A 23654-nucleotide genomic window follows, 5' to 3' on the forward strand; every position below is an offset into this window, starting at 1 on the left:
CAGAGTCTACACAGAGTAAGACGCCTTTATTCTCCTAGCTAACCAGGCAGCTTTCTGAGCGCTCATCTCCTCATGCCCTCCCTACTTGTTGATTATCTGGTATTTATCTGCCATCACCAATGTTTTCAACAGCAGAGGCATTTCAGTATGCTACCCTGTCGCTACTAGAGTCTGAGAATTGCCGTTTAATCTACCTATTGAAGCCTTCAGCCTGTGTCAACTCCCCACTGAGGATCTATCGAATTTTGCAACCCCAGAACTAAGGAAAACATCCTAACCTATGTCTTAAAGTGAATAGCTATGCCTGGCCTCTCTGTTGACAGTGTTCTTTGTTAACTATGTCCGTGGGATAACTGGTATAAAAATTAGCAGTTTTGTTTTTAAATTTAAAATTTAAGTCTTTTTTTTGAGACTTTCACACATGAGTATGAAGTTAACAGCATTTCTATTCTTTCTTGTCCCCCAAACTTCACCCACGTCTCCCCAACTCCCTCTCAAGCTCACAGCCTCTTGCTCTTTAATTTTTATTGTCTGTCTGTCTGTCTGTCTGTCTCTCTCTCTCTCTCACACACACACACACACACACACACACACACACACACACACACACACACACGCATATAGAAATATATCCTGACAAGTCCTCTCACTGTTTTCTGTATACATATGTTTTAGGGCCGACTACTTGGGATTGGATACCTACCAAAGAGCTGGTCCTGGAAAAGACTGACTCTCCCTCACCCCCCAGCAGCCATTAATTCCCTGTAGCTCTTCATCTAGGGGTGGGACCTTTCCCATGGACATGTCGACTGGTGTTGTGACTATGTAAGTCTGGCTTAGGCAGCCCTGTTTTGGAGATGTCCTGGTTGCTGGGCTCTTAGTATTGTTCCACTTCCTCTTCTGAGATATCCCTGGAGCTGTAGGTATAGGGGCCATGCTGCAGATGGATCAGCTGGGACTGGGCAACCCACGGTCAGCTGTTCTCTGAGGTGGTCTTCACCAGCTGTGAGAGCCAGCTTCTCCCGAGAGCTGCACTGGAAGAAACAGATATTAAGGAAAACGCACATTCTGGATATTTGCGCAGTTGGCACCATTGTTCTGTGTCTAATCTCCCTCCAGTGTTGAAGGATGCTCCTGTCTCCCGAGGGGTGTGTGTGAGATGATGTCCATGTGTCTGCACTTTTCACATCTGCTACTCTGGGAGACTAACTCCTTTCTTGTAATGAGGCCACTAGGAGAACTTTAGAAGTGGATTGAGTGACTATAGTTATTTATTTTGAGTGTGTTGGGATCAGAGTGCATGTACCACAGTGCATATGTGGAGTCAGAGGACAACCACCAGGAGTCAGTTCTCTCTTTCCACCACGTAGGTCCTGGGGAAGAGATGATCCTGCATTTGCGTTGAGCACATTTCTGAAAACTATGAGGAATGAGGTCCGTGCTACATCCATTTCTAATGGTTCCCACTGAAACTTGACAAATTCCTCTATGTAGAAAAACTGCAGGGTGTATTAGTTTTCTAGGTATACTATAACAAATTACCACAGGTTAGGTGGCTTAAAGATCAAAAATGCATTCCCTTACATTTCTGGAGGCAAGACATCTAAAACTAAGGCATTGGATATGAGATGCTCTCTCTGGTGTCTAGGGGAGAAGAATTCTTGTCTCCCTCTTCTTCTTCCTCATCTTCCCCTGGCTTCTGAGAAATGTCAGCAAATTTTTACATTCCTTTGCTAGCAGCTGGATCTGTCTTCACATGGTGTTTTCTTTGCATGGGCATTGCCCCACTGCATTCTCCCCTCTGTGGATGTCCGAACCTCCCTCCTGTCATAACACCAGCCACAAAGATGAGGGCCTACCATGATAATGGCCTCATTTTGATTTGGTTATCCCTGAAAAGAACCCACTTCCAAATAAAATTGGTTAGGGTCTCAATAGATCTTTTGGGACTACACAGTTCAATCTACAAGCTGGGGCCACAAATAGGGTAAGAAATATTGTCACAGTTGGTGTCAATTGTCAACTTGACATGCCTGGGAAGAAGAAATCTCAAATGAGGAACTGCCTCCATAAGACTGGCCTGTGGCCATGTTCATTAGGTGCTTCCTTGATTGGCAGTTAGTTTAAGGGGGCCCAACCCACTGTTCCTTCATGGTCTCTGCTTCAGTTCCCGCTTCCAGGCCGAGTTCCTGCCTTGACTTCCCTTGACAATGGACTATAAAGTGTAAGATGAAAAAGCTGTTTTGATCAGTGTTTTATAGTGACAGAGAAACAAACTATACCAAATACCTTTGAGAATAACATCATCTCTTTTGTAAAATCCAGTCTGAGATTTGGGAACTTCTTATATTTTTGGTTGTGAGCCTAGCCTTTAATGGCCGAGCCATTTCTTCAGCCCAATATTTGGCAACTTCTAATTTCTTCACATCACACTGTAAAAATAAACCAGTCCCCAGGCTGTCTGTCTACCCAGCTGTCTTGTAAACACTTGTGTGGATATAATTTCAGATAGCTTCTGCCTTGACTGCATGAGATTGAGATGTTGATAGAGTCCTACATAGTCAGTATCTATGTTCCTTGGATCAGTGGCACTAGGGAATGAGTGCCGTTGGGTTGGATACATCTTTCAGATGTGTCCAGAGAGAGTCTGGCTTAGACCCTCCATGACTCCACCATTGCCTTGCCATCATGTATCTGTGGATGCTGGCAGACCCCAACAGGTACCTTGAAATGTTTGGGCCACTGATGGGCCAACAGTGACAGAGAAAGAAGGGATTTGTAACTGTGAGGACCTCTGTGCTTTGTGACTATACCAACAGAAAATCTTCCCATTCAACACACAGCCAGTGAATTGGCCCAAACTTTTCAGTTATGGCTAGGGATGTCTCAAGAGTTAACAGAAGATGACAATTGCCACTAAGATTCCTTATGTCCTATGCAGTCATGTGATGGTTGTTCTCCATTGTCAACTTGACAGGAATGAGAATCATCATAGAAACTCATCTCTAAGTGTGCCTATGAGGATGTTTCTAGAGAAGTTAACTGGGAAGACTTGCCCTAGGTGTGGGCAACATCACCTCATGGGGGAAACTCAGCTGGGTCCCAGCATTCCTCTCTCTCTGCTTCATGACTGCAGACACGATGTGACCGTCAACTCCTGCTCCTGTGGTCATGTCCACAAAGGACACTGTGCTCTAAAACTGTGAGCCTAAAGAAACTCTCCCTCCAGTGGCTTCTGTAAGGAGTTTCGTCGCAGCAACCAGAGCAGTGACTTACACACTGTCCTCGGATGCTCCTGGGGTGATGTGCACCACGACCAACCGCTTGGGGAGGAAGGGTTTGTTGGCTTACAGATTGCAGTCCTTTATCAAGGGAAGCCAAGGCAGGGCCAGGAGGCAGGAACTGAAGTGGGACCATGGAGCTGTGCTTCCTGGTGGGTTGCTCTCTCTGACTCATGCTTAGCTGGCTTTCTTCTAACCCAGGACCACCTGCCCAGTGACGACACTGCCCTTTTAGACATTAATCGTCAATCAGTGACAATCTCCACAGACATGACCACAGGTCAGTCTGATCTGGGCAATCCCTCAATTAAGGCTTCCTCTTCCCCAGGTACTCTTGGTTGTGTCAAATTGACAATAAAAACTAACCAGGATGTACACCAAATGAGCTTCAATTCATATATGGGGCTCATTTCATTTCTTGTTCTTAGAGAAATGATTGCCATATAATAGGAACTTAAACATATTTGTTGGATGGATATAACCTACTGGCCACAATCTTTTATCCATCAGATTCTTCTCAAAATAGTCATTTGCTTTTAATTATACTAATTATGGAGTCTTGGCCCCATGGGACAATGATGTCCTTCTTAAAGTTCTGAGACAGGAAACTGAATCTGGAATGTAGTCAAAATCTGCCTTGGTCACCTTGGACATGCAATGCTGTCTTCCCCATCTAAAGGGTCAGAGTACCACCAAGATTTAAGCATGATAGTTGAGAGCCATACAAAGCTTCTAGTTTGTTTCCTTCTCCTACAAACATCACAAGTGGAGAAACTGAGGTTCATAGAGAAAGGTCTTAGCATAGCTAGCATGGCAATCAGTAAGAGGGCTGGAGATATGGCTCGGTGGTTAAGAGCACTTGCTGCTCTTGCAGAGGGCTTGAATTTGGTTCCCAGCATCTGTATCAGGCAGCTCACAACCATCTGTAACTCCAGCTCCAGGGGATCCAATGCCCTCTCTGGCCTCTGCACCTATACTCATAAGTACATCTCCCCCATATATATGTATATCTGAAAAAAACTTTAGAAGTTAGAGCTAGGCTCTCCAGCTTCTAGGACAGTGCTTCTTCTGGTCACAGCCATCTTCAAGTTCTGACTGCAAACCATCAGGGGCCCTTAGAGTGAGGGGAGAAGTAGCTCATGTTAGTGTCGCACAATTAAGAAAACAAAGTGATACTTTAAGAGATAATGCTAGGGGTCTGGGGAGATATCTCAGTTTGCAAACAAGCATGAGGACTTGAATTTGACCCTGTGACATATGTAAAAAAAAAAAATTCAGAGAGTGCACATGTAATCTCAGAGCTGGGAATGCAGAAGTAGGTAGATTTGTTGCCTAGCCAGCCAAACTTATGTGGAGAACTCCAGGCCAGTGAAAGACTCCATCTCAAAAAGTGCCTGAGAAATGATATCAGAGATTGACCTCTGACCTCCAAATGCACATGTATATGTGTACACACACACACATGTGCACACGCACACACACACACAAGATATGTTACTCCTGCCATACCTTTAAAAAATATTCATTTTAATGGCTCTCACAGGTATTGTCCAGAGGCTGTGAGCATGCAGTCATGCAAACTCGAATTAGCAATGCCCTCCCTATGTGCTTATCTAAGACTACCCGAGACCATATGAAATGTCCTTGCAGCGTGTCTCTAGAAGATCTGGTTCTGAGGAGTTAGTCATGGGAAATCATATCTCTAGTAACAACCAAAATAAATGGAGCAGTGACATTTTCTGGAAATTCAGAAGAGACATCAAAGTGGAGATGTATTCTTGTCTTTTGATTCCTATTGGTATGGGGGCTTTCTCAAGGATGTCCCCACTCAACTCTGGCACAGTGACCAGTGGCATGCATGAATAAGGCTGTAGATGAGTACCACCTCTCAAGGGAAAGAGGCCACAGCAGAGGAAAATATTTGAACCTGCCCTGTACATGCTGGAGGGTCTTCACTGAGGTCCAGGACTGTCCCCCTCCTTACTGGTGACTTCATCTTCATTGTGCATTGAGTTGGATGTGCTAATGTTGACCCTGTCACTCAGGCCCCTGGTGACGCTATCATAGGATGGTGGAAACGATGTGGCAGAAGTAGTTTCTGATTTATCTGGGAGCCTGCCACTGTCATTTGCCATGAATGTGACATAGCCTTCACCAGGGAGTGGCGCATCATCATCCTCAGCCCTGGGCACTCTCAGGGGGTTGGAGAGCGTCAAGGAGCGTTGTAACACATAGCTCCGATAGGCCTTTTGAATGACAGTGGCTGAGATGTCTTCCTGCTTCCACCGGAGGGTGGTTGCTATTGGTTCGTAGGATGCTTTGGAAAGGTTAGTTGCCATAAATTTCTCTTCCATATTAGTCTTCAGAGAATCCAACTCTCCAGATTCTCCCAAGACATTCTTTGTGAAGGCAAAAAGGATGTCCAAACAGTGAATCTTATCTCCAGGGACCAATGGCAGGTCCATCTGGATTAATATATTCTGATTGGGTTTTGGGATTCTAAGAGGGCCAGAGAGTGTGTCTGCAAAATCCGAGAGGGCAGAAAAGGCAATGAACTGGGTGGCCTCTGGGTCAAACTTCTCCCAGGTCTCATAGAACATGTCAAAGTCATCTTCACTCAGGGGCTCGGTGCTCTCCTCTGTGGCAACATTGAAGTTCTCCAGAATCACCGCAATGTACATGTTGACCACAATGAGGAAGGAGATGATGATGTAGGTGGTGAAGAAGACGATGCCCACTGCTGGGCTCCCACAGTTCCCCTTGGAGGTATTGTTGTTGCTCAGGTTGGGGTCACAGTACGGGGGGCCTGTGTTGAGGATGGGGCTGAGGAGGCCATCCCAGCCAGCTGATGTGGTGATCTGGAAAAGGCACAGCATGCTGTTGCCAAAGGTCTGGAAGTTGAACATGTCGTCGATGCCAGCCTCTTCCACAACATTGGCAAAACTGGCCATGCCAAAGATGGAGTAGATGAACATGACAAGGAAGAGCAGGAGGCCGATGTTGAAGAGGGCAGGCAGGGACATCATGAGGGCAAAGAGCAGTGTTCGGATCCCCTTGGCTGCTCGGATCAGCCTGAGGATGCGGCCGATTCTGGCCAGACGGATGACCCGGAAGAGCGTTGGGGAGAAGTAACTTTCAAGTGACTTAAGGATTGCAGAAAACACCAGACCTGTGAAACAGGGTAGAACATTATCTGATTAGTGTCTCATAGCATGAGCTCTGATTAAGCTGGCTATGATCACATTTCCTCCTCTTTTCTCAGTATAGGCGTCCATATTCAAGGGGTCTGGGCCGTAGCTTGACCTGCTTGTCAGTAACTGTCGATTGCGGCAGCCATTCCTCCCTTCCTCCCCAGGTTGTTTTTGACCTTTCTGCTATGTTCTTATCTTTCTCCCTACCCAGAACATCTTATTAGTCAGCCTCTATGGTTAAACCCTGTCTTCTTCAACACATCATGCATGCATGTGGGAAAATCACAGTGAATCCCATTAATTTGTTCAATTAATATGTGTTAATCATCATAATAAACAACCCTCTCTCTTCCACAGCCAAGTTCAGCTGGAAGTGCCTGTAGTCTATTCCACATGCCCAAAATGCTTTGCTTCCAGTATGACATAGCCCACCATACCCATTTCCCCACCCTGGTTCTGTGCTCCGGGTCGGCCAGGGCCCCCTGTGATTCATCTCCCCATCTCTTCCTGTGAAGATTGACTCAGTCCCTGGCACATGGTCCCACAGATAATTGTATGGAACTCGCATTAATTATAAGGAAGGCTAGGAGTTGGGCCACTTGCTGACAGATAAACAAGAACGGTTCTGAATGCCAGCTGTCTGCACAATGGATTTCATTTATCTCTTTCATTTCCAGCTGTACTTGAACTCCATGTTAGGGTCTAGAGACAGGATTTTTCAGGGTCAGTTATGTCCTCTAACACTAGCCATGAGAAGGAAGGAAGATGAAGAATGCATACACCCCTATATGACATATAATATGAGATCATGGATACATCATGTGTGCATCTATGATGTCTAATATGGGATCATGGATATGTCTAGATTACAAACTCTTTGTGAAAACTCTTAAAGTCTAGTTTGACTAGAACATTCTTCCCTCACAAGTATATGATCTACTCCTTCCAGAAAAGCAGTATGCATCTGTGACATCTAATATGAGATCATGTATGTGAAATGCATGTGTCTTTAGTTTTCCTAGGGTTGTTCAAAAGAAAAAGAATTTATAACTTGCAACAACAAATGTCTTTCTGGTGGGAAGGGGGAATGGGAGGAAAAGAGGAAAGATGGACAGGTGGTCTCTTCAGGTGGTTTCCCATCCACATCTATAAGGGATCCCTGCCCAGTGGATGGGGCTGCTTTGAAGGAATCAGAAATGGTTAGTTAGAAACCCTCATCACAGGGCCACAGGACATGTGGTCTTTCTGTATCATTGATGTAGGGAGTCAGACAAGCAAGCTCCCACCAAAATGTCCTTGTGAATCTCTTTGAAAGATAGATGAAACAAAACACACAAATGAAAACCAAAACTCTCTAGCCAATCAACAACAGAAGCTTATGCTGAGTCACAGAAGCCATAGAGGAAAGATCTTCCTCAATCCCCTTTTGTTTCTTACCATCTGCTTGATTTTTTGAGAAAGTCTCACTCTATAGCCAAGGCTGGCCTTGAACTCATTATAGCCCAGGCTGATCTCAAATTCACAATATTTCTCCTGCCTCAGTATCTCAAGTGCTTGGGTTATAGGCCTGCAACAACACAGCTAATAGGGTAGATCTCAGGTAGTTCACTGGTTAGTTAGACTTACAGAGGCAAAGGCTGTGTTTATGGTGTTGACAGTGGAAATGCTTTCATGGATATACAAATCTCCAAGCCTGACAAGTTGTATATATTAAGTACATGTAGTTTGTTTGTTTGTTTGTTTGTTTGTTTTTTTGGGTATGTCAATCTTAACTCAAAGATGTTTTAGAAAACCCAACAGCAATGCCAAGATAAAGCAAAGCCAGATTAAAACCTCACACAAATAAATGCAACCCAAGCCCCTGTTTTGCCTTGAGGGGAGGGCGAGGGGTGAATGTGAATTGTTGACAGTTTTATCTAGATGCCATTAGCTCCTGGTAGTAAATCAATGGAAAGTTAAACCCACAGCTGAGCTCTAACATGAGAAGTAGGTGGGCCAGAATATAACTGACAAAAATGTATTTATGATTCAATGCAGAGTTGGTGAGTCAGGATGTGTCCTGTTAAGAGTCAAGCATCAGTTATACCATGATGTGACAGTCTTTGTTGTCAACTTGACTGAATTTAGAATGACCTAGACACAGTCCAGAGCATGTCTCAGGACATTTCTGAAAAGTTTAGCTCTTAGAGCAACCCTAAATGTAGGTGATACTATCCCATGGGCTGGGCTCCTGGACTGAGTGAGGAGGTGAGCTGTGCGCCAGCATCCATTGCTCTCTGCTTCCTGACTGGGAACACAACCTGACCACACACCTCATGCTATTGCTGCCGGGTCGATCCATCACAATGGCTGCATTCCTTCTTAAATTACGAGTCTACAGCAGTCATTTCCTCTTAAACGGCTTGTTAGGTGTTAAGTCACAGCGGTTGGAAGAGTAACTAATTTAGCCAGTCTCTTGGTTGTTGGTGGGAGGGAGCTTGTTATTAGAAGAACACAGGCTTGTCTAAGTTCAGATCTGCCTCCTGCAGACTCCGTTACCCTGATAACATTCCTAATCTCTGAGGTTCCATTTTAGTTATATAAGGTCAATGACATCTCCTTCAAAGGGCTGCTGATGTGTGGCACCAGTGTTCAGAACTCAGTAAGTAGTCAGCTCCATTTCTCACACCAGATTCTAGCTCTAGACACCACTACACCCAAAATACAGCACCTTCAACAACCCAGTGTCTTTACAGCTTCAATCTCATTGCATTGAGCCCCTCACTTTTCTGTCGCCCACAATAACAGTGAAGCCCACTGAACATTTTCTTTTGCTGAGAACATCCTGGGGCATTTAACATCTGCCTTTGGAAGACTACACATGTCGGGCTCTTCTGGCCTGTACCATGTGTGTTGAAAAAGCAAGTTGAGGCTGGGGAGATGGCTCAGTGGGTAAGGCCCTACAAAGCAGGGTAATGGAGCATGTGTCTATAACCCCAGTGCTCTTATAGCAAGATGGGAGGCGGAGACAGGGGAATCCCCAGAAGCGTGTGGGCTAGCCTGGTGTACACAGCAGAGAACAATAGAGACGCTGGATCAAACAATGTGGAAGGTGAGGGCTGACACCAGAGGAGTCCTCTGACCCTCACATGTACATCATGGCACACATGCACCTGTGCGCGCGCGCACACACACACACACACACACACACACACACACAGAGTTTTTTAAAAGTGAGTTGGCTCTTTCCTTGGTTTGAAAAGAGCTGCTAAACCATCCCAACAGGCATGAGACTTCCCCAGTGCATGGGCTGCCACTCACTCCCAATGGACAGGATCACCACGATGAAGTCGAACACATTCCAGCCATTGGTGAAGTAGTACTGCCGCAGGGCAAACATCTTCATTACACACTCGCCCGTGAAGACAGCCACAAAGAACTGGTTGATTCTGCCCAGGATCTTTGTCTTCTCCTCACTCTGACCATCAGTCTCCACCATCATGGTGATCATGTTGAGGCAAATGAGGACCATGATGATGATATCAAAAGCTTGCCTGGTCACGATGTCAAACACAAAGCCCTGGTACTTATTCTGAGAAAGAAAGGGAGGTATTAGGCCAGCCTGATCTAGCCTCCTGCTTCTAACTCCTAGCTCTTCAGGCTGTCTTAGGCATCCTTGGCTTCTTACCCCATGCTTTCCCTTGCTGCAATCTCTCCAGCCTGTGAGTTGACATGTGTGTGGCTTTTGCTAATTACTTGCTTCTATCACCAGACTGCAACCGCTGTGAGGGCAGGAACTGTGTCCATCTTGTCCACAGTTCTAACTCTAGCATCTGCACAATGCCTGCCATACAGAAGGACCTTAAGAAATGGAGTGGATGGAAGACAGAATGAGCAGCTGCTAGTTAACCACACCTCAGCGTTTGAGAGCCACCTGACTAGCTTGACTAATTTCTGTACAGAGACACTTGCAGAGTGGATACTGTGTTCAGGGTCCCACATGTGTGGTACTAGGGGTGGAGAGAAGAACCTGCCGTCGTCCTACCAGCATGCTTCCAGAAGCTTCTGAGTGGGAGGAGGGAACTGCTACCACAGGCTGATCCCTGCTGATGCTTCACAGTGTGGGTGGGTGGCTACCCTGTGGGTTAGAGCAGAGACTCGGACCACAAAGGGCCTGGCTCTTTACTTGACTGTTGGCTTATGTTCTGGGATGGGAGGGGCTTTGCTGAGCCACTTAGCCCTTCCATGTCATCATGAAAATGGAGAAGAAAAAACAAAAACAAACAAACAAAAAACCAGAGACCCATTCTTGGTTACATGACTTCTAATTAAACCAAGCAAGCCTCAGGTTAGGGTTAGATAATCCAGCGTTTGTCTGCTCCCCCCCTCTCAGCCTGTGGGTGGGGCTCACATCTTGGTAACCCTCTGTGTACTTGGAGATGATGGAGGGTGAATGATAATGTGACAAGCCTGGAGTCTATTATTTTCTTATAATATGGAGCATGTGAAACCTGCTTTTAGTGATTTTTATAAGAGAGGACATTATAGAATAAAATTGTCCAGTCCTGTAGAACCTTTCACTCTTTCTCTGGATAAGACAAGATTTAGAATGTGGCCTTTACAAGAGGCAAGGGATGGGGTACATGTACGATTTGGGGAACCCCTCTGTAGTACTGTGTTAGCTCTGCCATTAGAAGCACCCACACACCTGAGGGGTGCAGAACTTCTCTGTCAATGCTCTGCTTGATCTCTTGGGGCTCCTAAACACACCAGTGGAACATTCCAGAGACAGATGGTGGCTGGAAAGAGAGATGGTCTTGGGAGGACAGATGTTAGTACACCTGTCCTGGCAGAAGTAGGGGTATTCTAAAGAGATGTTTGAGCCCTTCCCTTTGACCACCAGACTATTGGCACAATGGACCCCAAGCAATTGAATTTCCCTAGTAGTCTCACGCTGAGTGAAGGACTAAAGCCTGGTGCCAGTCAGAGGGGAACTTGTCTCTCAGGAAGAGATTTCACAGAGTTCTGGCAGCTGCTCAGGCCGCCTTGCAGGATAGACTGAAGATCTATCTAATGATGGGTCAGTGATGGGCAGGACCACACTTGACCAGGGCTCCTAGCTATGCAAATCTTTTGCTCTCTATTTAAAACAAGTAGAATATGGGCTTGGGAGGACTTCTTTATTCCTCCCTCCTACCAATATGGCCTGTGTTGAAGAACCTCCTTTCTCTGGTTCTCACTTTCACTTGTCTCTTTAATTGGCATTTTGAGGATGGGAGGTAGAACCCAACTTGTTAGGGCTGCCAGAGCCTGGACTTGTACCACAAAATTTCCGGTAACATTAAGATAGAGTAGGATTTTTTCTGTGAGTTTCTTTCTTAGCTGTAGACTTTAGGGAGGGCATATGATCAGACTTATGTCACTGGGCAGGTAGTATAAAGATATGAACACTGTCCAGAGCACAGATGGACCAAGGACTGTGGGCTCTAGAGAACAGCCACATATGGTCTCTGCTTAGACACTGCTCTTATGGTTTCCCTAAGATTTCAAAGCACTGCTGAAATATCACAACCTTGTCTCAGCTTTTCTTGATTGGGAACACAAGTGCTAATGTTCACCAGCCTTGGATCACAAAGAGAAGAAAGAGCCATTTGCTGTGGGATGTTCTGTACGTTAAATGTGTTGCTCTGATTGGTTAAAATAAATAAAGTGCTGATTGGCCAGTAGCCAGGCAGGAAGGACAGGGTAGGTAGGACAAGGAGGAGAATTGTGGGAAGTGGAAGGCTGGGTGGGGAGACACCGCCAGCAGCCTCCAAGACAAGAAAGATGTAAGGTGCTGGTAAGCCACAAGCCACGTGGCAAAGTATAGATTAATAAAAATGGGTTAATTTAAGATAGAAGAAGTAGATAACAAGAAGCCTGCCATGGCCATACAGTTTATAAGTAATATAAGCTTCTGAGTGATTATTTTATACATGGGTTATGGGACCGCGGGGGCTTGGTGGCACCTGGAGAGAAGTTCTCCAGGTACAGCCATGCTTCTCCACTAAGAGTACTGATATGGTCAATTAGTAGTGCACACTCTCCTCCCAACAGATGGAGAACCCCAGGAGCAGAGCCAGGCAGTGAGGCACACTCCCCTCCTCATGGGGAGGACAGACCTTATGCTACCACTGGGGGATGTGGAAGGTCCCATCTAAGACTTTATTGGAAGCAATGGTATCTACCTACAATTCCCGCTCTGACCCATGCCTTTGTATCTACAGGGCACTTTTGAATTTAGCCCACCCTATTCCCGGGACAATGAGGGGAAGAAGTCCCAGTGGCCTGTGGGCTGGTTGTTAAGAGGGGAGAGGCTGGAGAAAAGGTATCAGAAGCTTAATTTTTCTAAGGAGTGGCCCAAACACAGGACTCTGGTTCAGATAGTAGCTCAGCACTGGAGTTGGATCAGTGAAGGCCACAGAATTCAGCGGCTTGCTTCTATAACCCCTAACTTAAATCCCATTGGCTGGGTACAGCCTTTTACCTGAATCTTTTGATTTTGAGCCTGTTCCCACCCATTGGATTTTGTGCATGTGCAGGTGCTTATGCAGTGTGTGTGTGTGTGTGTGTGTGTGTGTGTGTGTGTGTGTGTGTGTGTGTGTGTTTCCCCTGAGAGCCCTCAGACTTATCCAAACCCAGTCATCTTCATCTTACGGGATTAGGAAGGACGTTTCTGCCGGTACAGAGTCTGGAATCTCCTGCCATCCTGATCCAATGTTTCTTTGCAAATGTTAGAACAGCATCAAATTGATACTCATTATTTACAAATAAAGTGTGTCAAAGGTGATAAATCTTTCTTTCCCTCCTGTAAATGTCCCGACACTGTGTACTCACCAAGTTTGGAGTAACTTATATAAGGACCAGGCTTTGATGTAGAAACTCTAACACCCTTTCTAGTTCATGATCTGTTTGCAAAGCCATGACTCAGCCACTTGTTGAGAGAAGCAGAGCTCGTCAGACAAGCTCGTTTGAAATGTACCCTTTCGAGCTGTTTTCACGTCAGTTAAACTTCTCACTGGGAGCCGAGGAACCTCATCACTTCCACCCTAGACTTACCCCAGACTCTCCTCCATATGGTGCTGCCCAGGTTAGGCTGAACTCACAAACCTGCTCTGATAGGGAGAAACCCAGGGGCTGGCTCACCAGGGGCCGTGGGATAGGCTTCTGGGGCTTCTTGGAGCCCAGCTTCTTCATGGCATTGTAGTACTTCTTCTGCTCCTCTGTCATGAAGATGTCCTGACCTCCTAGGTAGAGGAGCAGGACACACTGATGTTATTAAAATAAGATCCTCCAGAGATGCCAAAGCCTGCGGACCATTCCAACCTTCTTATCTCCTGAGCAGGAAGGATCAGAGAAATGTCTGGCCTGAGAGGGGGTGAGCCCATTGCAGATCCCCTGCCTGGGTCCTGCAGTCAAATGCTCTACCAGCGCCATGCTTGACAGTGCTATGCTTGATAAACTCGGAGGGAGCTCCTGGCTATGATCCTCTGCCTGGGTTTCTGAAGCAAAGCTAGTTTCTGTTCTGCAGTCCAAGAGCAGAGAGGGCTTGGGAACAGGAGAATATTCAGGCACAAAGAGAAAGCCCTTTATATCTTTAGCACTCATATTTTATATTGTAAATATAAATAAATATTTGGGATTAGGGTCCTATGAAGCCAAGGAAAGTATGGAGGCATGAATCTTCTTTTCCATTCCAAAAAGGTTGGGATTCTGCCAGTGCCTAAGGCCCTGGCCCTTCCTGAGGTGTCCTAACTCAATCCCTTGGGGCTTAAAGTTCTAGAGTCATGGGTCTTTTCCCACCCTAGTGGTACTTTGTAAGGAGTCATCTGTGACGCTTGGCTCCAGTTGAGAAGACCGAGGTCACTTTATTGGAGGATGGGAACCTTGGGGAACATTTATAACCCTGCAAAAACAGCTTCCCCAGCAGTGGCAGCATCAGGCACCAGACAGTGGTGAGGACCAAACCCAGGGGACAAATATCAGCTTAGTGCCACAGACAGGAAGCACTGTGCATTGGCCTTTAGCCACGAGGCTGCAGTTGTCCAGGGACAGGAAGTACAAGGTTCATTACTATGGCTGAGACACTTGAGCCCCACTTATCTTTTTTTTCTGTTGATTGAAGTTGTCAATTATGACCCCAACAAAGAGATTCAGTGTAAAGAAGCCTCCAAAGATGATGAAGACAACGAAGTAGAGGTACATGTACAGGTTGTCTTCCCACTGCGGCTGGCTGTTGATCTGTGGTCAAGACAAGGCAGGAGATACGAGGAAGTGCATGTCTTAGGTTTTCTCTGAAAGCTAACCCTGAGAGAAGGCCCTGGTACTTTATCCTGTAAGGCAGGATTGAGGAGTTGGGAAGAGGCAGCAGATGAGAAAGGGTGATGAAGGAGTGTTATTGATGAGCTAGGCTGATGCTGTAGGCAACTGGAGCTCCATCCTGATGGAGAACACACCTCAGAGTGTTCTACCAAGGAACAAGGACGCTGTAATGCTTGTCTATCAACTCCTGAGCTGCTTAGAAACAGCCCATCCCCGTCCTGCTGGGAGGGGCCGCTGAGTAACACCTGATGAACTAAAGAAAGGCTTCAGACAGAGGATGGGAATTCCAGAGGATTCCAGGGCTCAGAGGACAGGCAGGACATCTGTTGTGCCTGTCATGGCAGGAAGGGACCTTACCCGTTCCTGCTAGGATTGGAATGTGCAATGTCTCCCACAGGTCCATTAGTGTTTGGATGCTTAGGCCCCAGTTGGTGCTGCCATTTGGGAAGGTTGTGGAACTTTTAAGATGGAAAGTCTCTCTGGAAGAAGCCAATTATTTCCTGCCTGCTCTGCTTTCTGACTGGGACTGCAATGTGACCAGCTGCCTCCCACTCTTGCCATGCTTCCTAGGCTGTGAGAGACTGAGCCCCCTCGAACTGTAAGACAAAATAATCCCTTCTTTATATTCCTTCTTGTCAGGTGTATGGTCATAGCAACAGGAAAAGTAACCAATAAAACCACTGTTATCCAGCTGTCGGTCGACGGCCTCAGTGAGCAAAAGACGTGCTTGAGATGCTTGAGGAGCACATGTAGAAGCCTAATAGAGCTCAAATGCCCGAACACATAGCAGATGGATACTGCCACAGAGATGGGCTGTGGGAAGTGGTGTAAGTCTGACTCTTCTGGCAGGAAGGTAATTTAAATTTCATCACAGATACAGTCAGTGCAACAGGATGCACAGAGGGGAAGGCCATGTGCACCAGAAGCTGAGACTCACCTCTCGGGAATCAACAGCCGCATACATAATGTCCATCCAGCCTTTGAAGGTCGCCTGGAAACAAGGAGTAGAGGATAGTCAGCATCTGTCCAGCTAACTGTCAGTCCACGGTGGCTCTGTGGGAGAGGGTGGGATGCTAAGTGAAGAGGCTTGGGGAGGAAAGAGCTCAGACGGAAAGGGAAGAAAGGAAGTCTCTGGAATACTGGACTCATCTCACATGATTTCAAGTAACCCAGGGTAGTGTGGTATGGAAGACATGTAACTTTCTAGAACATGGCCTGAACTGGGACTCTAGTTGCCTGTTACAGCCTGTTACAGCATTTGTTGGGCTGTTTGAATAATGTGTTTGTCTATTTTTCTCATGTAGCCCCAGGTCCTGCACCCAGTTCTGACTGTTACTCCAGGGGCTAAGCACAGTGCCTGGCAGACCACAGCTACAAGATTATTTGTTCCCTGAATGCATGAACAGAGGGTGGACTATAGAAACTCTTAGGCAAATAGATGTCACAGATGTATAAGTAATTGTAACCACACTTCAATAAACACAGGACTGAATGAAAACATGGATGTAGACAAGTGAGGTACAAGTGAATAGTGTGAACACATTTCACTTTTATCACCAATATTATCCACTATTACAGCAAACTTAATTGGCTATAATTTGTTATCATATAGGAAATAATGAGAAGTGAAAGATGGAACCATATATACATGCCTGTTCTGTGCATCCCGCCCCATGAATGGCTCATCTTTTTATTCTGTTATCTTAGGCAGACTTAGCTAGAGTCAGCCCTGTGAGCCCACACTCATTAGTAAGGACCTCTGGTCTAGTGGTGTCCATGGAAATGGAGAACGGCTTCCGCTTACACACAGTGCTGCCTCCTGCAATGTCTCTATGTAGCATCGTCTGGAAGAATCTGGAAGCTCCATTTACTAAGCAGCCAAAGGAATAGAAATGATGGGTCTCAGCATTGACTCACCACCTGAAGAAGTGCGAGGTAACCCATAGCAACATTGTCAAAGTTGACTTTCACGTTGACCCAGAAGAAATGGCCAGTGTGGTTTTGATTTCGACACTCGGACTTGTTATTCACAATGGTCGAATTCACAACAGAAAATGGATTATTGCTGGTGTCAATGCACCTTGAAAATTTCCCTGCAAAGAGGTTCACACCCATGATGCTGAAGATGAGCCAGAAGATGAGGCAGACGAGGAGGACGTTCATGATGGAGGGGATGGCACCCACCAGCGCATCCACCACTACCTGGTGGGAAATGGAAAAGGACCTGAAATTCCCCAAATGTCACTTCTCTTTATTCTCTGCCACACACGTGCCTGCTGGATAAAGGCTGGAAGATAGCCTTCAGCATCATCCTTAGGAATTCCACCCACCCATGCTGAGGCAGAGTCTTTCATTAACCTTGAACTCACCTGGAAGGGGTAGGCTGGATGCCAGTGAGTCCCAGGGCCACTTGGCTCTCCTCCCCAGCTGAGATTATAAGTATGTACTTCCATGCCTGCCTTTTAAAATTATTCTTTTCACGTGGGTTCTGGGATTTGAACTCAGATCCTCATGCTTGCAAGGCAAGCACTGTACTGACTGAGCTATCTCTCCAGCCCACAAGCTGATTAAAAAACCCCATTGTTACTTGGGAAGCTATGGTGACTGCTTTGAGCCAGTGATAGAGGTAGGACAGGAGGAGGCTGATAGTAATAAAGAAGAAAAGGGGTGAGTGGCACAGAAAAGCCACAGGACATAAAGATTGTCCAAGAGATGCTTTTGGACAGATGCTGGCTCAGGTGCTTAGCCGAGGTTATCTCTGCATGTATGCAGAGTGTCAGGGAAAAGACTCACTTGTCATAGGAAATGGGAGAGTGGGTGCTCTGTGGGTGCTCAGAGTAAGTCCAGGAAGTGGGGAATAGCTAGGACAATGCCGAGGGAGTGAAGTCTGAGCCTGGGGGTAGTAGCATCTGAGAAAGGAGGTTCTTACAGTCTGACTTGAGGGAGACAAGGCAGTTAGACTGTGCAGTGTCACCAAGGTCTGATCGGGAAGGGACAACACAGAGCTGATATCTGGAAGTGGGGCCTGTCACTTTGGGTCAGGGTATGGAGGGCACAGGGGTGGGGGAAGTTGGGGAAGATGTGCCAAACGCTGCGGGTCAGAGAAGTTCTGAAATGGGTCTTACCCTCATGCCTTCAAATCGAGACAGAGCCCGCAGTGGTCGGAGGGCACGGAGAGTCCGAAGGGCTTTGAGGGATGCCACGTCTGAATAGTCAAGGATCTTTGCTATGAGGCTTGTCAGGGAGATCTGGTGCAGGCAGAAAGCAATGCATTATCTTGGAGTTCTAGAACGTTGGCTGGTGGAAAGAGAAAGCACCTCTATGCCCACCTCCCAGTCTCTGCTCTGTCTAGTTAGCCTGGGGGAAATTCTAGAAAGTCCTTTGCTTTTACTGAATTGAAAGGCTTATTAGCATATATTAATTATACACAATTATGGATTTCATTATGTTTTCACAAGTATATATCACATTCACCTTCTATGATTCTCTGCTATCTCCCTCATCCTCCACTGATCCCCTTCTCTTCCAGTTATTTTTATTTTCATGGTGTGTGTGTGTGTGTGTGTGTGTGTGTGTGTGTGTGTGTGTCTCACTGAGGTTCAGTGGGTTGTTTACAGGAGCATGGGCATCTAACTAGTGGCTACACCACTAAGAAAATGTTTCTCCTTCCTCTAGCAATCACTAGTTATCTATAGAGCCTCAGGGATGGGTGGGGCCTTGTGAGCCCCACCCCCACAACGACAGGATATTGATGGGCTCAGCTGTGTTCAGTGACAACTGCTGGGAGTTCAGGAGTGCAATGTCCCCACAACCCAAGGACAGCATTTCACAGCACTCCACCCCTTCCTCTGGATCTTACATTCTTTCTACCCCATCTTCTGTGATGGGCTCAAAACCTATTCATTACTCACATGGACTTCTGGGCATGTGTCGCAGGTAGGGAGGGTTTCTATTGCTGTGAAGAGACACTATGACTACAGTAACTCTTATAAAGGAAAACATCTAGCTGGGGCTGACTTATAGTTTCAGAGGTTCAGTCCATTATCATCATGGCAGGACATGGCAGCGTGCAGGCAGACATGGTGCTGGAGAAGGAGCTGATAGTTCTACATCTTGATCCTCAGGCAACAGGAAGTGAACTGTGTCATTAGGTGTGGCTTGAGCATAGGAAACATCAAAGCACATCCCCACAGTGACACACTCCCTCCAACAAGGCCATACCTATTCCAACAAAGCCACACCTCCTAATAGTGCCATTCTCTATGGGGGGGGGCATTTTCTTTCAAACCACCACAGCAAGAAAATATGTTCTCACCTATTACTATCCCCAGATATATGTGGCCAAACTTGTTTTTCCTTCCAAGGGTGCTAGCTGGGCCCCAAGAGCCTTGATATTTTGATTGACTTCCAGAGATTTGGGGAGCTGATATCCCTTCATTGGACCTATGATTAAAGCCCATTGTGGTGGTTTAAATGAGAAATGACCCCCACAGGCTCATGTATTTGAATGCTTGGTCCCTAGCTGGTGGTACTGTTTGAGGAGGTTACGGACCCTTTAAGAGGTGGACTCTTGCTGGAGGAAATGCATCACTGGGATCACTGGGGGTTGGCTTTGAAGGTTTGTAGTTTTGTCTACCTTCCTCCTCCTCCTCCTCCTCCTCCTCCTCCTCCTCCTCCTCCTCTCCCCCCTCTTCTTGTGTGAGGGTGAAGATGTGATCATCCAGCTTCCTGTTTCTATTGCTGGGCTTTCCCTGCCTGATGCCACATTTCCCTGAGATGACTGAGTCTATCCCTCTGGAACCATAAGCCAAAATAAAACCTTTCTTCTCTAAATTGCTTTTGGACATGGGATTTTAATACAGCAACAGAAAAGTAACTAATATGCTTATTCTGAGGGATTTAAAATTAGTCTTGGTTATATTTGCTTAGAAAATTGGGTTGGAATAAATCCTGCTTTTATGTATGTGTTTAGGTTCCTCTTGGTCTCTGGCTTTTCAAGACCTGCTGGATTAAAACACTTTTGCCCTTTGTAAAAATGCAAGGGTCAAATGGAAAGGCGATTCAGACCACAAGTCAGCTAGTCCTCATAGGGGAACAGTTGTTGAGATCTAGCTTCAGTGGACATCTGAGGTTCAAGTGAGAGTGAGTCCCTGTCAGTCTGCCAGATCTCTTTAGGTGGTATCCCAAGGACAGCAAAGGACACAGGCTGTCATGAAAAAACAGTCATTCCTTGCAGGGACTTTCAAGGTACTAGAGGGTGACATTCTGGGGACAAGCTTAGCTCGATAGGGCTGTGACCTAGACACACAACATCCTGGATGGTGCTGAATTAAGGCTTAAATTACTTACTCTGCCACTGTACCAGGACTCTAGAAAGCAAGAGATTGACACATAGGTCCTTGTGTCTGAAATGATACCCATTCTCTGAATGGGTGGCCTGTTCTACCAGGCCAACAACTACCACAACAAACAGAATAGAAAAGACTTCCTTCTTGCATTAACACAAGGCTCCAGACACCATCAGGCACCCAGCTCTCTGCCTGGCTGTGGACAGCAAGGTTCAGGGCTAGTTTTACATCAATCTTTTGCACACCCTTCAGGGAGGGCTGTTTCATGTTCCAACTTTGCATATGGAGTGGACAGCCCTGGCAAAGTCCACCTCCTGTATTGCTCAGGCCTCCAGTCCCCAGCTTTCTGATCAGGTGCTAATACTACACCTCTCTCCTCCATACTCTATCATAATTCTGGCTACCACCCTGGTTCCCTCACACTTCCACTCTTCATTGGGACCTTAGCATCTTGGGTAAGGTCCTGTCCTCAGCCTGGGTCATGTGACCACAGCCTGCCTTTCTAGCCACATCCCACCCACAGATTCTACTCTGATCAATGGTTCTCCATGTCTGTACCTGTGGCCAAGGTTATGCTTTCAGGTAGGACCGGCCTTCCTCTGGCACCTTTCTGCTCTCACTTCTATGCTCCATGTTTAATGCTACCTCCTACAGGAAGTTTTCAAAGCCACTTGACTCGGCAAGTGGAAGAAGGCTCATGTTTCTGTGCCTCTCCAATGGTAACTGTCCTCAGCAGTGGAGACGTAACCGTCTTGTTAAATAAGAAACACAGAGCCAATTGCAAAGTTAAAAGCCAAGAGGTCAGAGCAGTAGCTGAGAGCTGAAAACCTCACCCTTCACTGCTGCTCCATCTTTCCTCTCCACAAAAGCTCCTCCTGCCTCTGCCTCCTCCAGTAAATCCAACCAGTGTGCCACCACAACCGGCTGAGGGCAGCTCAGGTCTGAGCAGGGGCCCCAAAGGTCACAGCCAAGCAGCTTTTTCGTGAATTCATACCATGAACATTGGGTGCCAGATGTAGCATGAATCTTAAAAGTCTTATTAATAAAATCAAACCTGAGGCCAGTTATTGGGGTGAATACTGGAAGATCAGAGAAGCAGAACAAGCCACAGCTTCCTCACCTCACCAGTTCCTCAGCTGGTCCTGTTTCCTCAGACTGCAAGCTTCTGAGTCCTCCTCCAAACTGATCTCAGCTGAACTGTGCTACTCCAAAGCCCTAAAAGCTTAACCAGCCAAATGCTTCTAGTTTCTGGTTTTCACACCTTATACATCTTTCTACTTTCTGCCATCACTACCTGGGATTAAACGCTGGATTTCTGGGATTAAAGGCATGTGTCACCACGCCTGGCTGTTTCTAATGTGGCCTTGAACTCAGAGATCCAGAGGTATTTCTGTCTCTGGAATGCTAGATTAAAGGCGTGTGCTACCACTGCCTATCCTCATGTTTAATATTGTGGCTGTCTTGTTCTCTGACCCCAGATAAGTTTATTTCAGGGAACACACAATATTTCGGGGAACACAATACCACCACACAGCAGTCCACCCTTTTAATACATTTACTTGTCTGTCTCTGTCTTGCCTGTTGGAAGATTGAAGTGTAAATTCCTAGAGTAGATCTCTGTGGTGATATATTGTGTACCCTAATAAAGTTTGCCTGAGGATCAGAGGACAGAGCCAGACACTAGATTAGACATAGAGGTCAGGCCGTGGTGGCACACACCTTTAATCCCAGTGCTGGGAAGCACACACGCCTTTAATCCCAGAAAGTGATGTCTGGGCCGAGAAAGGTGTATAAGGCGTGAGGAAACAGGAACTTACTCTTTAGGCTGATGTTTTCACAGAAGTAAGAACTAGTGGCTGCTGTTCTGCTTCTCTGAGCTGTCAGCTCTCACCCTGATATCTGGCTCTGGGTTTTTTTATTGTAAAACATTAGAAATTTGAAAAACAGATCTTTCTCTCCCCTTCTTCCTTTCTCCCTCTTCCCTTCTTTTCTCCTCCCTCTCCTCCTTTATGCTCTTGACTCCTCTCCTCCCCACTCCTCTCTTCCCTCTCTTCTTCCTCCTTCTTCCCTCTCTTCCTCCTCCTTCCCTCTCTTCCTACCCTCCTTCCCTTAGTTTCTCTCTCCTCTTCCCCTCCATTCCATCCACTTTTGTTTTGGGGGACAAGTCTTGCTCTATAGCCCAGGCTAGCTCCAAACTCCCAGTCTTCCTCTGCCAGCCTCTCTAGTGCTGGGATTCCAGGCATGTAACACTGTGCCTGACTGTCTATTTATTGCTTTTGTGTTTCCTGGACACGCCACATAGCAATTTCGCATTTAAAAGATTTATATAAATATTTCATAGATGCAAGAAAAGAAAGAATTGCTGGGCAGTGGTGGCGCACACCTTTAATCCGAGTACTCGGGAGGCAGAGGCAGGCAGATCTCTGTGAGTTCAAGGCCAGCCTGGGCTACAGAGTGAGTTTCAGGACAGGCTCTTAAGCTATATGGGGAAACCTTGTCTGGAAAGAAAGAAAGAAAGAAAGAAAGAAAGAAAGAAAGAAAGAAAGGAAGGAAGGAAGGAAGGAAGGAAGAGAAGATGGAAGATGGAAGATGGAAGATGGAAGGAAGAAAGGGTCAAATGCTACAGAGATTGGTAGTATAGATGGTTGAGTGCAATGATCAGAGAAAGAAATCAAAGAAAGGAACAAGTATGGATGAAGGGAAAGGATGGGTAGATGGAAGGGTGAATGACTAAGTGAAATGACTGACAGATACTGACAGAATGACCGACAAGATGGAGAGCTAGGTTGAACAGATGAGTGGAAGAAATTAGTGAATGATTAGAAGCTCGATTTGCTGGAAAAAGTGAAGGCGATGGACAGACAGTAGATGGAACATGGGTGAGGTGGAAGGGAGGGAGGTGGTGTTCTGCTTTCATTTCCGTGCCTGTGATAAAACAACATGAAGCAGCTAAGGGGAAGAAGCGTTTGATTGGCTCATGTTCCAAGCTACAGCCGGTCATGGGGAATTCAAGACAGAACTCAAGCAGAGATTCACATCACCTACAACCGAAGCAGAGAACAATGAAGGGTTGCTGCCTGATTTCTTGCTGCTTCTGCCCATCTGCCTTCATTGCTATGCAGTGCAGGGGCAGCCCGTGAAAGGGTGCAGCATACCTTCAGGGTAGGTCTTCCAAACCCATTTAACAACCAAGGCAATCAGTCTCCCACAGACATGCCTGTGGGCCAACTGGATCTAGATAAGTCCTCAGTTGAGACTCTCTTTCCAGGTGATCCTTGGTGGACATTTAAAACTGACCATCAGAGATTAGAAAAGGAAGTATGGAAAGATGGTAGACCATAGGATAAAAGGATGAATAAGTAGATGTATGCCTGGATAGATGATGAGTGAGTGGGTGAACAGAGGGTTAAGTGACTGGCTATTTGGTTAGAAGGAGCATCCAAAGAGAGATATAAGGGTTAAACACCAATTGGTGAGTGGACAGAGGAAGGCAA

At 46.3% G+C, this 23654-nt stretch overlaps 1 protein-coding gene across 3 annotated transcripts in view; it reads right to left on the bottom strand.

Moving 5' to 3' along the window:
• Positions 1-4849: 4849 nt before the first annotated feature.
• Positions 4850-23654, bottom strand: part of Scn10a (sodium voltage-gated channel alpha subunit 10) — a 95537-nt gene continuing 76732 nt past the window's right edge. The window contains exons 21-27 of one of the 3 annotated variants that reach the window (XM_036193021.1): positions 17938-18060; positions 16730-17014; positions 15750-15803; positions 14594-14731; positions 13637-13741; positions 9773-10043; positions 4850-6450 (exon numbers count right to left, since the gene is read on the bottom strand). In XM_036193021.1, coding sequence (XP_036048914.1) covers positions 5234-6450; positions 9773-10043; positions 13637-13741; positions 14594-14731; positions 15750-15803; positions 16730-17014; positions 17938-18060 — 2193 coding nt within the window. In that variant the 3' untranslated portion in view covers positions 4850-5233. Of the gene's footprint in view, positions 6451-9772; positions 10044-13636; positions 13742-14589; positions 14732-15749; positions 15804-16729; positions 17015-17937; positions 18061-23654 lie in introns of all 3 variants that reach the window. The other 2 variants (XM_036193024.1, XM_036193022.1) reach the window with 2 other exon arrangements.

This window comes from Onychomys torridus, chromosome 7 (assembly GCF_903995425.1).
Source record: "Onychomys torridus chromosome 7, mOncTor1.1, whole genome shotgun sequence".
Classification (NCBI taxonomy): domain Eukaryota; kingdom Metazoa; phylum Chordata; class Mammalia; order Rodentia; family Cricetidae; genus Onychomys; species Onychomys torridus.